Genomic DNA, 13,055 nt, shown 5'->3' with positions numbered 1-13,055 from the left:
CCAGGAGGGCGGGGGCCTCGGGACAGCGGGTCCTGCCGGGGCGGCCCTGGAGGAAGTGAGGCCAGCAGGGCTTCTACAGGGAGTTGGGAAATGCCTCTGGAGCTCGTTATGCGTTATTGTGTAATTCCTGAACCGTGATGGTTCCCAAATACAGCCTGAGGATTCAGCCTGGGCACGTGACCTTGCGTTCCCAGGCAGTCCCTGCCGCTGCCTGCGACGTGGGAGTCACCCTGCCCGCCTGGCTCTGCGGCCCTTCCTTCCCACGAGCAGCGGAAGAAGCAGGACCTGGGGAGCCGGAAGAATCTGGGTTTGGATTTCAGTTTTGCAGTGCATAGCCTTTGCAACCAGGGCTCTGTTTTCCAAACTCTGGAGTTCGGTGTCTTTAACCATAGAAGACCAGCTGCACAGAGAAATCATGGCCATTGGAGGGGAGCCGGGTGAGGAACATCCAGCACAGGAGCAGGTGGAGCTCAGCTTTGAGGACATTATGACGTGCAAGTCCTGTCAGTGCACGGAACTGGTCCATCCTTATTGTGACTTGAGGGGCTAGTCCTCGTTCACACCTTCAGAAACTGAGGCACTTCCCCGAGGGGTTAAGTCTCACACAGATGTAAAGCCCACAGTATGAACATATATATGGAATTCAAAGCTGGTGCCCCTCCTACTGTATCACCCTGTTCATAGTACAGTAAACAAGGATGCTGAGAATGCTTATTAGAGCATGTACCTATCATTAAAACCATAGTTTCCAAAGCTCAGGGTCTCAGAATGTCTACCAGACCTGGTCCACGTGCACTCTATCTGCCCTTTATTCACTGTTTTGAGCCTCCCACCTGTTGGGAGAGGCTCTCATCCCTGAATTAGGAGACACTCTAGTCAACTGGTTTGGATCATCTCTCAAAACTTATGAGGCCCCTGTGCAATGAAGGGACTATGTTGAATTTGTTTCAGATCTGCAAGCTATTTTTCACCAATTTCTATTCTCTCATCTTTTTTTTTTTTTTTTTTTTTTTTTTTTTTCATTTAACAAACGTGTGCTGCTGTCTGTGTTCCAGACGATGTGCTGGCTGCTGGGAATTTACGCTTTAAAATGCTCTTCTAGCGAAAAAAGAGGTATCCAAAAAACTGCCATGTGGTGAGATAAGTGCCACGTTGTAAATGATGTAAAACCCTCAGAAAGAGCAAATTTGAAAAAGTATTCAAACTACGTGACATCTGAGCCAGGGCTTAGGTAGCATAGGACACACAGTGAAAGACCTTATAAAGATACTAAAAATTCTAAAAAATGACTCCCCTGTGTTTATAGTCAATCTTGGTATCTGATGTACCCAATTCAAGCTCATGGGACCTTAATGAAAGTAAAATATTTAAATCATGAATAAAGTGAGCAGGGTGAGGACCAAGCAGAAATAGTTTGCAACAATATTACCACCCATTCTTCACTAAGAAACAAATGAAGAAGCTTCTTCTTTTAGGAAATTATCTGCTTGTGTTTTGGACATGGACACCACGGGCCTGCTGATGTATAGGTGAGGAAAGGGTAGAAGTGGCTCCCAGGAGGGCCAAGCAGATCCACTCACCTGTGCCCCTCGGATCATTTCTGCACCTTACCTGGACCGCCAACTTCCAGGCATTGTCTATGCACCATATATGCTAACTAGAGCAGTGTCTTTTCATAACTTCAGAATGCCCCAAACCAGCCATCGGCCATTTCTTTTTCATTCATAAATTGCTCTCCAGATTATGTCGCCTTTGAGATATATGTCCTGAGATGTGAAAAATTAAATGTCGAACAGTCAGTTGAAGGGTTTGTTTTTAGTCGCACGCACAGCCCTTTTATATGCTGGCTAGAATTTCACTGTCACACGCAGTGGAATGTGTGTGAACACTAAGGAAATTGTGTTGGTTTTGCTCAGAGCCTGTCACTAATAATATCTTGGAGATGCTAGTTCTGGCTTTTATTTGTATCACGAGGTCATTAGAAAGAAAAATAATTCTGGAAATTGTGAGCAAACCAGAGACGTGTGGTTAATGGTAGTGGGAACCCTGCTCATAATGGGTTTGGGGTCTGGACTAAATACACAGCTTGGTAATTGTCATGGCTGCTATGACGGTTGGCTGGCGTCTTTACGTGTGAGGTCTACACCGAAGTTGGTAAGCATGTGCTTGTATGTGGGCTGGCTGGTCCTGCCCTGTTATACATTGAGTTTGGGTCGGGGCCTCTTCAAAATACCAGAGGAGAACCCTAACCTTGGCTCTGCACCCACCAGACTGCCGATTCTCTCATCCCACTAGACGTGGGATTTTCTTGGCCTGGGTGAATTTTCCAACTTGCATGATCTATAAACAATCCATTTTTCTGGATCTTTTCCTACAGATTTTCTACTTTCCCTCTAATAGGCCATTCAATGATATTTTCTATAAAAACCTTAAGCTGTTCCAGTGGCTTATGTGAAAAGCACTCATGACAGGTGACTGTAATTTGCTTTCATAAAGCCAACATAATCAAATCATCATAAAGAAAAAGTTTTGAAAAGTATTCTTGACTGTTAATAACATGAGTATTTTTGGCACTCAGAAAGTATGATTTTTGTGAAACAGATATGCAAACAAATGATCACTATGATGTCTTTCTGACTGTAACAGTATTATCTTAAGAGTAAAGAACAATACTCAATGTCTATTATAATCTAACACTTAAAGACTGACACTTGAGAGTCATTATAAACACTATTCACTTTCTCTCCTATTAACAAAAGAAACAAGCCTTTAGATAGTAGTTTAGCACTAATCATGAAGTAAGTAAGGTCTCTGAAAATAGTATACAAACAATAGATTTTAAATCAAAAATGTTTATTGTAAAAAAGAACCTTGAAAATTGTTTTTTTAAAAAAGAAACATTAATATCACAAATCTTCAGGTTGTTTATAGCATTTGCTATAGACAACATCTCACTTTCATACAAAACTCATTCAATCATATAAAAATAAACACAAATTTACATTGACCCATCAACTATACAATTAATTAAAAAGGGTGCTAGAAGGATTGCATCTGCTGTATGGATTTAAAATAGTTTACATTGTAGAGTTTCTAAAAATCCTTTGTTGCACTTATTCCCATCTTTAGGTGATTTTAGAAAATCATTAGAAATTCTTTTAAAAAGTAAGCCATGGAGCATGCACCGGGAATGTTCAAAGCTAGTCATTCTCCTCTCCCTCAAGGCACATATTGCTTATCGGCAAAAAAAAAAAAAAAAAAAAAAAAAAAGAAGAAAAAGAAGAAGAAAACACTTTTAATACATTCTCCTGTGTTTTTCCTTCTTGTTCTCTCCCCCCACCCCCGTCTCGCTCTTAAAAATACAGTTTAAAGTATTATAGGTCATCAAAATTGGCTTTAGCTCAATGACGGTGAGTAGACCTCAGACAAGGAATAAAGTGAACATGGTTACTTTATAAGGCACCTGAGATAGAGTCTGGCGGGTCCCCCTCCTGGAGGAAATTCTATTACAAATCTGTTTTAAGGCAATACTGTTCTTTTCAGGTGAAATGATTTGGCAGCAATGTAAATCTTTGCATTCTTCCTTAGTAAGAAAAGATGCAGTGTGCTTTTTGTTTCATCTTTGAGGAGAAAGATTGTCTTTTATCCTCTCAATCTAGCTGTCAGTAAATATGTAGTAATTTTAAACTTCACATGGAAAGGATTAACTTTAAATACATTGATTCCGTACTCTTGAGCTGTGTGTGTGTGTGTGTGTCTATACATATTATTTGGTCGGTAAGCGCAAGAGAAAATGCCTTTGGACTTTTACTTGTCATTTGGCGGCGGCAGCGGAGTGAAGAAATGCCTTCTGCTCGAGTAAACATTGGTGGTGTCACTCAGTGTGCCACACAGCAGCCAGATTCCTCGTGTTTGTGCAGAAGAGACATTCTGGAGAAGGTTTTGGAGCAGTTTTTGCACTGGTACTTCTTGACATCCGAGTGTGTCTGCAGATGAGCTCTCAGATTTGACCTGTCTGCAAAGGCCCTGCTGCAGTGAGGGCAAGAGAAGGGCTTCTCCCCTGGGGGGCGAGGGGGGCAGGAGAGAAAGACAGTCAGTGTTTTCAGAGGAAACAAAAAGCCAGATAACGTTTATGAGCAACAACCACCTTCTGCCTCAAGAATGAGAAACAGCAGAACTTGACTGAAATCCCCCTTGATTGATACTTAGTTGAATGTCTGGCTTTTTAAGATAAATCTGAATGGTGCATTATAAAATCAATTAAAAAATACAAGTATTATTCCTGCTGCCAGCCATGCAGAAATGATTCCTGAGGCTCTAGGACTTCACCTGCTAAAGCTTTTTGCTCTAGCAGGTGCAGCTGACAGAGAACTCCTCCCCACATTTCCCAACATTTCCCCTTTTCCCTCCTTCAGTGTATCATGACTAAGGCTGGATAAATGCCTCGACTCCTGGCTGGGTGATGTTGCGCTAGGAATAGAAAATTCAGCAGCAAAAACAAAACACAAGCAAATAACGGAAAGCAGATTCGGCCCTAACAATCCACCTTGCTGAGGGTGGCAGACATGCCAGCAAGAATGAAACGAACAAAAAAACAACAGCAAATCGCTTCATTGATTTGTCTCTCGGCTTGACTGACTGAGAGAGCAACGTAGTTATTTGCTGATTAGTGGTATTAGCCATTTCACAGAACACACATTCAAGTACATCCTTCCTGGTTTTCTACTGATCTTTGAGACCAAACCTTCTGAATCTGCTTTCCAAAGTCTACCTGCTGTTTGTGGTCTCTGGAGCCAGAGCTGAGGCCGTTAGCCAGCAAAGGAGCCCTTTGTGCTCTGTCGACTTTTGAGTCGTCAGGAAGTGGCTATAAATGACCATCCATCATTAAAAGCACTGTGTCACCACTTAAGGCAAATCCGACAGTCAGCCCAGGGCTTCCTCCTGTCGGCTGGTGACGGCCTGCCTGCCTTCCCTCTTACCAGTGTGCGTTCTGATGTGTCCTTGAAGCAGCCAGGGTCTGGAGAAGGCCTTGCCACAGATCTTGCAGACACAAGGTAGGGTGTGGGTCCGAATGTGCATCTTCAGGGCGCCCAGGCTCACGTACTCCTTGTCGCAGTACTTACAGCTGAAGGACTTCCTAGACTGGGCGTCACAGTGCAGCTGCTTGTGCTTGCCCAGCCCTGAGAAGGTCGAATAGGTTTTACTGCATAAATTGCACTGAAACTTCTCGGCTTCGATGGCGTGGGGGTCGGAAAGCTTGGACTGGAGTCTTTCCTCTTCGTCGCTAACGGGACTTTCGGAGCCGCTGTGGTCCTTGGATGAGGTGTCGGATGGAGGAGGGGGGCTCACACGCCCCAAGGGTGGGGGGTATCCGGACAGGGGGGAGAGGCCGTTGGGCAGCGGGGCGTGGAACGGAGCCGCGCTGGTCCACACCGCAATGGGGCTGTAGGCTCGCGAGCTGAGGATCTCCGGTTGTGGAATGACAGGCATTGGGTAACTCTCATAGAGGTACGGGGAAACGATCACTGGGGAAGACAAGAGGGGAAGGAAGAGTGAGGCGGAGAGAAACCTATGAAAACCCACCACGAAGCTGCTTGGCAACGCAAACGGACGAGAGGACGCGCGCAGGAGGAACTCGCAGGCGTTGGTAGGACATTTCTTCCCACCCTTGCTACTCGCGCGGTCACTGTACTTGGGGCGCACACGGAGCGTCGCGGGGCTGCAGCGGCTCGGCGGTCAGCGAGCGCAGCCCAGCCCCGCCCAGCTAGGGCCTCCGCGGTCCCCAGCGAGGGGAAAGCCTATCCACTACCTCGAAAGCTGCAGAGAAGTTCCCTTCCATTTTACGCGTGGGCTGTTTGCAGGGTTTATGACTGTGAGTACAAAGACAGGCGTAAATCCAGCTGCTTTCTAAAGGAAAGGAGCCTTATGACATGAAAAAAAAAAGCAGTAATTCAACATTTACGCGTGGCCTTACTCATCCTCCGCGTACTCATTATGCAAGTATGCACACGCTTCAGAAAGTGACGTTGCAAGAGCCGAATGGAGTTTTCCTGGCCAGTGAAAAGTTTGAATTAAAACTTAGCCCAGATGATCAAAGGAACGGCCGCTCTTTCAGGAGGGACGCTGTTTAGAGGAAAACAGCTCCGCCTCTAACTTTTGTAGCAGAAGTTGAGCTGCAGCTCACACTGCTATTTACCTCGATAGACAGACTGAGTTGCAATATAGAGCCCCCCTTTTACCTGTGTGTGTGTCCAGCTCGCTGTAGTTGGGCTTCTTGGAGGCGTTGAAATGCTTCTTGACCAGGAAGGAGCGCGGCATCCTGCCGGCTGCGCGGGGCGCCGGGCGCGGGGCGCGGGGCGCGCAGTCCTACAGCATCGCGGCCCCGGCAGGTGCGCGCGCGGCGCCGCCAGGTCGCAGGCTCTTCGCGGACTGAGCCCGCGGTGGCGGGGAGGCCTTTTTTTCCTGCCTTTTGCAAGAAGGGTCCAATCACAGCCGAGAGGTTCGGATTTCAGCTCCTCCCTCTGGGACAGCTGTGAACAGAGGAAGAATCTGTTGTCAGACTAAATTATTTTGGTTCAAAATGGGCTGTTCTCCGGCTTTCAGTGGAGAGGAAAAAAGTGCTTAAGTATTTTCAAGAAGAGGTAATTTTCCTTCTTCAGCTCGTCGGCCCTTCGCGCTCTCGGCGAGCTGGATCCGGCTGAACCTGGCCTGGCTTCCAGCTGTGGGCTCTGGCGCTTGCTGGGAAAGGCAGGGGGCCCGCGGGTCCCAGGCCAGCCTCTGGGCTTTGGAGAGGTTCTGCTCGCTCAGGGACGGAACAGTTCACTCCCGGCTTTTGACAAGAAAGGTAGCGGCAAAGACAAAGCCCCAGTGAGTGAGGGGCGGGCCCGCAGGGGACTCCCCGCGGCTAGCGAACCACCCGCCTCTCGCTGGGGACGCGCTTCGAGTCCAGGAGGCCCGGGGCAGAGCCAGAGGCGGCGCCCGGGGAAATGAAGCAGGCGTGTCACCACATTAGCCGTGAGGCTTGAAAGAAGCGCTTTGTAGCCCCCGAAAGACCGGCTGCCTGCGAGACCGGGCACCGTACGGATGAAAGCGAAGGATGGGTTAATGTCCTTTGGAACGGGAAGGGTTCCCCACAAAGGCATTTGCATCTTTTCAGGCATCGCCATGTAATTTTATGGAAAAAAAGTGTGAAGGGGCCTTGAGAGACAATTATTTCAAAAATGTATATGCTTTTAGACCATGCTCTTTTCTTGGGTATAACGTCGTCAAAATTCATGTGTTTCTGCCCCTCCCCTGCATTGTGTTTTTAAAGAAAGGGTGCCATCCTGAGCACTGCTTGGTTAAACTTTTAAGCTAGTCTAGCAATCAGCAAAAATACTTTGGTTGTGTGTATGGTATTTAATCTAAAAATACCCTAAGGTGGCTCATTTGAAAAGTGAAATTATATCCATATTTACAAGCACCTCCGTCCCTTCTAGATTATTCTCCCTACCTTTGGCTTAAAGACTAAGGAAAGAACACATTTGCAATCAGACCACGCTACCCTTGACTGGAACAGGTGCTGGGAGGAAAAAGGTGAAAAATAACAGTGTGAAGTCAAGACTTGTAAGAGGAAGGTGCATGTCAGGCTGCATAACTTCTTAATCTTGGGGGGAGGCCGGAGTGTGCAGGGGAGGGCGGGGCTCAGGCTGCCTGAGCTAATTTCAGAGATCCCCTTTCTTTTTTTTCCCTCCCAACTAGTTCAAACGCCAGGGAAAGGAATTTAGAGGAATCTTCATGTTAAAAGGAAAATATGAATATGCATCAGATCTCCCACACACCGGAGGCTGGCTCAGAACAAGCTCCCTCGGATCGGATCAGATTGGCCCTGGTTTGGGGGGCAGGAGCCCTCCTCCCCCCACTCGGCTTCCTGAAAAAGAGTTTGCATCTTGCCCAGAGCTCCTGCTTTTCCCTCCCGGCTCAGCTCCACGCAGAGTCAGCTCACAGCGGGGAGGCCAGAGAGCATCTGATACTTGTTCCTTGGCCACTAACCTACCAAGTGTGTATTCCAACAGCCCACTTAAAAGCTGAACAGAAATGCTCTAGGAAACCCTTGAACGCAGATGACAGAGCCTGTCAGGGGGGTCAGCACACAGACTCCAGTCAGAGTTGGGATGTGTTCTCCGCCTACCAGGCGGGTGCAGGGTGTCGGAGGCTATCTGGGGCATGTCTTCACATAGGTCTGCCTGCACCCGGAGCCCAGGAGGGCTGCAAGGGGGGTGGGGGTGGGCGGGGGAGGGGGAGTCAGGGCCCAGGTGCTCAGCTGGGAGCTGTGGAGCGTGAGGATGGAGAAGGCCCTCAGGTCCACACCCCAGGGCCTACAGAGGCCCAGTGGGGGGGTGAAGGTGCTGCGCCGTCCCCACCCCCCGCCCCCGAGCCAGAGGGGCCATGTGTGGGCATAGCCCTAGATGAAATGTTTTCTGTGAGAAACCAGTCTTGGGTGGACATCTTGGGCCGCCCAGAATAGTGAGGAGATGGCAGGTGCTTGTCCTGAGAGGGAACCGGGGTGCTGGGGTGCAGAGAAAGCCCCCCAAGGGAGGCCCAGAAGTGGGGGGTCCAGCAGTGAGGGGAAGAAAATCCAGGCTCCCACCTTGACTCCCCCAGGGCCTTGGTCCTGGGAGGAAGCAGGGCCTTCAAAGGATGCCTCCCCACGGTTCCGCCCCCAGGGGTCCCTCACCCCACCTGGGGTCTGAGGGGTCTGACATGTTAGAAGCCCACGTGACCTAATTCCCTAATTGTCCTGAACTTTACTAGGAGGGGACCTGATGTGACTTACCCCACAGCCTCTCCTTTCCTGTTTTCTGAGGAAGCTGACAAAGACGATTTGTAGAAATCCTTGTAAATGAAAGGGCTGTGACCTCGTGGGCGGGCCAGCCCCTCCCCACAGGCTCCCGGTGCTGGTGGGGTTTCTCAGGGACCCAGGCTTTTCCATGAAAGACATATTCTTGCGTTGCCAAATGGGGGAGTAAACTAGATTCATGAGGTTGGGAACGCACCCCAGGCTTATTTGCTTTGCAGGGAGAGCTTCATCCACGTGGAGCCATGGTCTGTGAAGGCAGTGCCGTCCCCACTAGAGAAGGAGTGAGCAGACCAGGCAACCTCGGCCTGGGGAGGGTCACCCCCCCACCCCCCAAGATGCAGTCTTGGAATGTCCCTGGTTTGACTGGAATGTCGCTGGTTTGACTGGGGTATCCACAGCGCGTTATACTGCGTAACATATAGTGCGTAACACAGCGGCTGTTATATGTAACTTTGAGTCTGAATGAGAGGTGTGAGGTCCCTTGTGGTTGCATTTTCATTCCTAATTCCTCATTGAACTCAGCTTCAGATAAAGTCATTTAACCTCTGGAAGAGAAATAACTGTTTCCCTTGAGTACCAGAATTAGGTTCCGTACTCTTCCCTGCTTTCCTTAGAGGGTCTTTGGGACAAGTCAGTATAAGTGGGGGAAGTAATCAGAGTGAGTGTAGCCTTCTGCTGACACAGACTCCGCTTCACCACAGAGGGGGTCCCTTTCCTGAGTGGATGTGGATGAAACTCATGGACGTGACAACACACGGCAATGTGTCTGCCCAGCGAGTTCAGCTGGAGCATGTGCAATCCTGTGTGCCTATGTGTGTACATCGCTGCATGTGTGCTTGTGTGCCTGTGTGTACGCATAGCTGCATATGTGCTTGTGTGCCCGTGCTTGTGTGCCCGTGCGTGTGCCTGTGTGTGTGCCCGTAAGTGAGAGGGACTTGGTGGAGGAACTGCCAGAGGAAGGCGGTCAGGATGTCCTGGGCTGTGTGCTGGTGCTCTTGCTTCCTGGGGGTCACGGGACTGCTCTGGCCAGGCTCAGGCTGCGGGTTTTGCGTGTGGGTCCAGCTCCAGCGCTGTTGGGTCCGTAAGCACCATACCTGGGCACAGGTAACACCACTTGGCACAGAACCTTGCTAAGGTGGGAGCAGTTTTACTGAGGTGTATTGCGTGTGAGCCACTTGCACTTGGGGCTGGTTTCGGTTTCGAATCCCCTTCCCCTCTGGGGCTGTCCGGTTACTGCTGTGTCACCCAAAGTAAGAGACTCCTGGTCCTGGTGTTCGTCTGTCAGGGGTTGGCCACTGGCTGAGCAGGCCGCGCAGAGGGCGGAGCTGCGGTACAGCGGGTGCGGGGGGACGCCTAGCGGTGGCGGTGGGGAGGTGCCCCGACCTTCCTCAGTCCCTTTTCTGGACCAGGCCGCCCCCTGCTGGAAGGCGGGCGCTTTGTCTGCAAACTGGGGCCTCGATTTGATTTCATCCTGTAAACTACGAGCGTTATTTAAATCTTGACGTTTGAATCTGTTCTTAACTCACCGTGACTTCTCTGTGTTTGCAGACACGCAGGTGACATTTGCAAACACGCTGTGTCCGCTGCCAGGCGTGATCAGGTGCTCGTGCTCATCGTCTGTGCCCTGTGAAGACAGCCTCCTACTGCGGCCAAATGGGCGCACGAGGCAGAGTTTTAAGGGCGGGAACAGGGCGTCTACCACCGCCCGTGCCCCAAGCTAGACCCCGAGAGCATGCAGCGGGGTGAGGGGTGGGGGACAGGCAGGCCTCGTTCGATAAGGTCTGGCCATGTCACTGGGAGCTCCATGGGTACGAGTCACTTCACTCCCTCAACAGTAGCCCCCCCGCCCCGTGCAGGGGCAGGTGAGGAAATGGAATCGCCAGGGTGCCGTCACAGGGCTAGTGAGGGGCACAGGGGCGCGAGGCCCCAGTCTGCTTCAGTCCAAACCCTACTCAGCCCTCCTCTCTCCGTAACTGAATTTTCCCTTAAGGGCTGAGTTAGTGGCTTGTGAACCCAGGGTGTGGCCTGTCGAAAAGGGCTTTCCCACCTTCCCGCGGTGGGCCCTGCTCGCGTAGTCCCCACTGCCTCCTGTGTCCCGTTTGCCAAGTAACACTGGGTCATGGTTGCTTGATTCACAGTTGATGCCATTTGCCTCCAGGTGTTGGATGTGACCTCTGGGAGGACATTGGACCAGAGCCCTTGGTGCTGGGCTCAGAGGCTGCCCTGGTCTTTGTCCAAAAATAAGACAGTCACCATCATTAATTCTTAACCTATGAGCATCATGTGGTTTTCAAAACTGGATGTGACTTCATTCTTCAATGGGATTATGCTGGGGAAATAAACCCATCAGTACAGAAGCAACGTGCCCAAAGATGACAGAGGCCCCACACCCTGGCTGTTCCCCTCAGGAGGGAGAACTCCCATGAGAAGGACAGCAGGTCCACCCAGTTTTCTCTGTATGGTTGGAAGGCGACTCCCCTTGGCGCTAAGCCTCTGTTGGGTGAGCTTTGGAAATAGCTTGGGTGGTCTTAGGGGTAGAAGACACTCCTGGTGCCACCAAACACGAGGATGAGGGTGTCCCCAGAGATGGTGGCATGTTCCTTCTTCTCTAGTCCCTGCTGTGAAGCACCGACTGGAGCCTGTGCCTTCATGGAAACAGCCATCAGCCACGTGAGCCCAGCTTGTCCTCCTGTGCACGGGAGCCCCTCCTATGGGGACCCTCCAGTACCGACGGGCCTGCTGAGGCTCCTTTTCAACAGATGTCCCTTGTTCTAAGGATGATATTGAGGACTTACCAGGTTACTTATCAGTCTACACGCAGGAGAAGGCCAGGCACCTCTGCCTGGTGTGTGTGTGGGGGGGTGTTTGCAGGGCTACTCCCCCACATTGTTCCCGAGACATAAATCAAAGGACACTCGTGCCATTGAAGAAGTTCTGTGGTGGAGGATGAGCCCCCATGAACCCCAGGGGAGGCCATACGTGACCCCGTGGTGTGAAAAATCAACATGGCGAAGCCCCAGGTTTAAGCATCAGTGCTTATAGGGTGGGGGGGCCCGCGAGGAGGCTGTGGGGACACAGGGCACGGAACCCTTCCTTGGAGGAGCCCGCCGACCAGGTGGCCAGGCAGGAGCGCCTCTCACAGCCGTGGGATGTCGCAGGTACCATAGAGATACTGCCCAGGTGACCACAGAATCAGTCTGGAAGCTGGTCCTGTATGCTGCATATTTTCCTTTGAGGATTTTGCTGCCCTTTTTTTTTTTTTTCTTTTTTTTTAATACTTGGAATAGAAATGTTGGCTATTTCCATAAGCAACGAATCAATGGATAGCAAAGTAAACTGAAAATAGTCATCTGGAAATGGCAAGAAACGTTATGCTCATCAGCACCTTTATCATTTTCCTCGAAGGACACTTAAATTGTACATTTTCAAGATATTTCACCAGACACAACTATAAGCAGCTCAGATGGAGGAGCCACCCAGGTGGAGCATCAGCAGGATTGCTGGTGCATTTTGGTGAGGAAAGCCCTACTTTGTGACCAGGGAAGGACAATTAGAGATGAGTCATTATAGCTCCTTTGGTTTGCATGGGCTTACATTTTCCTAGCTGTGTCAGCCTGGGAATGAGAAGGGGCTTGACTAGAAGCCCTTGCAGAGTGGTTCTCCTGCTTCGTCCCACCCACAGTGTAGATGGGCTTCCCTCGGGGACCCCGACTCCTGCCTGGAGTCCTCCAGGTGCCCCGTGACTTCTCTATCTTGGTGGTGGTTCATGCCCCCCGCAGCCACTGAGGCTGTTCCCATGCAGGTGGTGGAAGCCATTGTAAAACTCCTCGAACCCTTGGCTCCCCTCCTATCCAAATCAGGCATGTCTTATTAGACTGTCACCTCTACTGCCTTTGGCCCCTATAGCTGGGACTGTCACCTGGTTCTGAACTCGTCTCTGCGCTCAGGACTGGGGATAGACCCAGGGTTGAGCCATGAGGTCGTGGGGAACAAGCACCTGACAGATGCCCTGCTCAGCACTCAAGGCCTTTCCTCTGCAAGTCCTTTCCTCCACGCTCTGAACCCCTGCCTTTGGATTCACACCTTTGCTTCCCTGGAGGTTTCTGGTCTTTTATGCAAACGCACACCTGGGGCCAGCTCTCCCCCAGCAGGCACCTCCCCGTGGCTGACTGCCAGGAGGAGCAGAGCCCAGGGTCCTGAGTCCCCCCTTTCTGCC

General features: G+C 50.5%; 1 protein-coding gene across 1 annotated transcript; it reads right to left on the bottom strand.

Annotated features, from left to right (window-relative positions):
- Positions 1 to 2,832: 2,832 nt before the first annotated feature.
- Positions 2,833 to 6,426, bottom strand: SNAI2 (snail family transcriptional repressor 2). The gene is given in 3 exon segments (NM_001128439.2): positions 2,833 to 4,060; positions 4,980 to 5,525; positions 6,240 to 6,426. Coding segments are annotated over 3 exon segments (807 nt in total). The 5' UTR covers positions 6,319 to 6,426; the 3' UTR covers positions 2,833 to 3,878.
- Between the last annotated feature and the right edge of the window lie 6,629 nt (positions 6,427 to 13,055).

The sequence above is a fragment of the Sus scrofa genome, chromosome 4, assembly GCF_054392235.1.
Source record: "Sus scrofa isolate SSC_HxYL_T2T_F1_AM1 chromosome 4, Sscrofa_HxYL_maternal_Yorkshire_Landrace_v2.0, whole genome shotgun sequence".
In the NCBI taxonomy this organism is placed as follows: Eukaryota; Metazoa; Chordata; class Mammalia; order Artiodactyla; family Suidae; genus Sus; species Sus scrofa.
The sequence above is the reverse complement of the archived record's forward strand: the minus strand, read 5'-3'. Positions and strand labels throughout refer to the sequence as shown.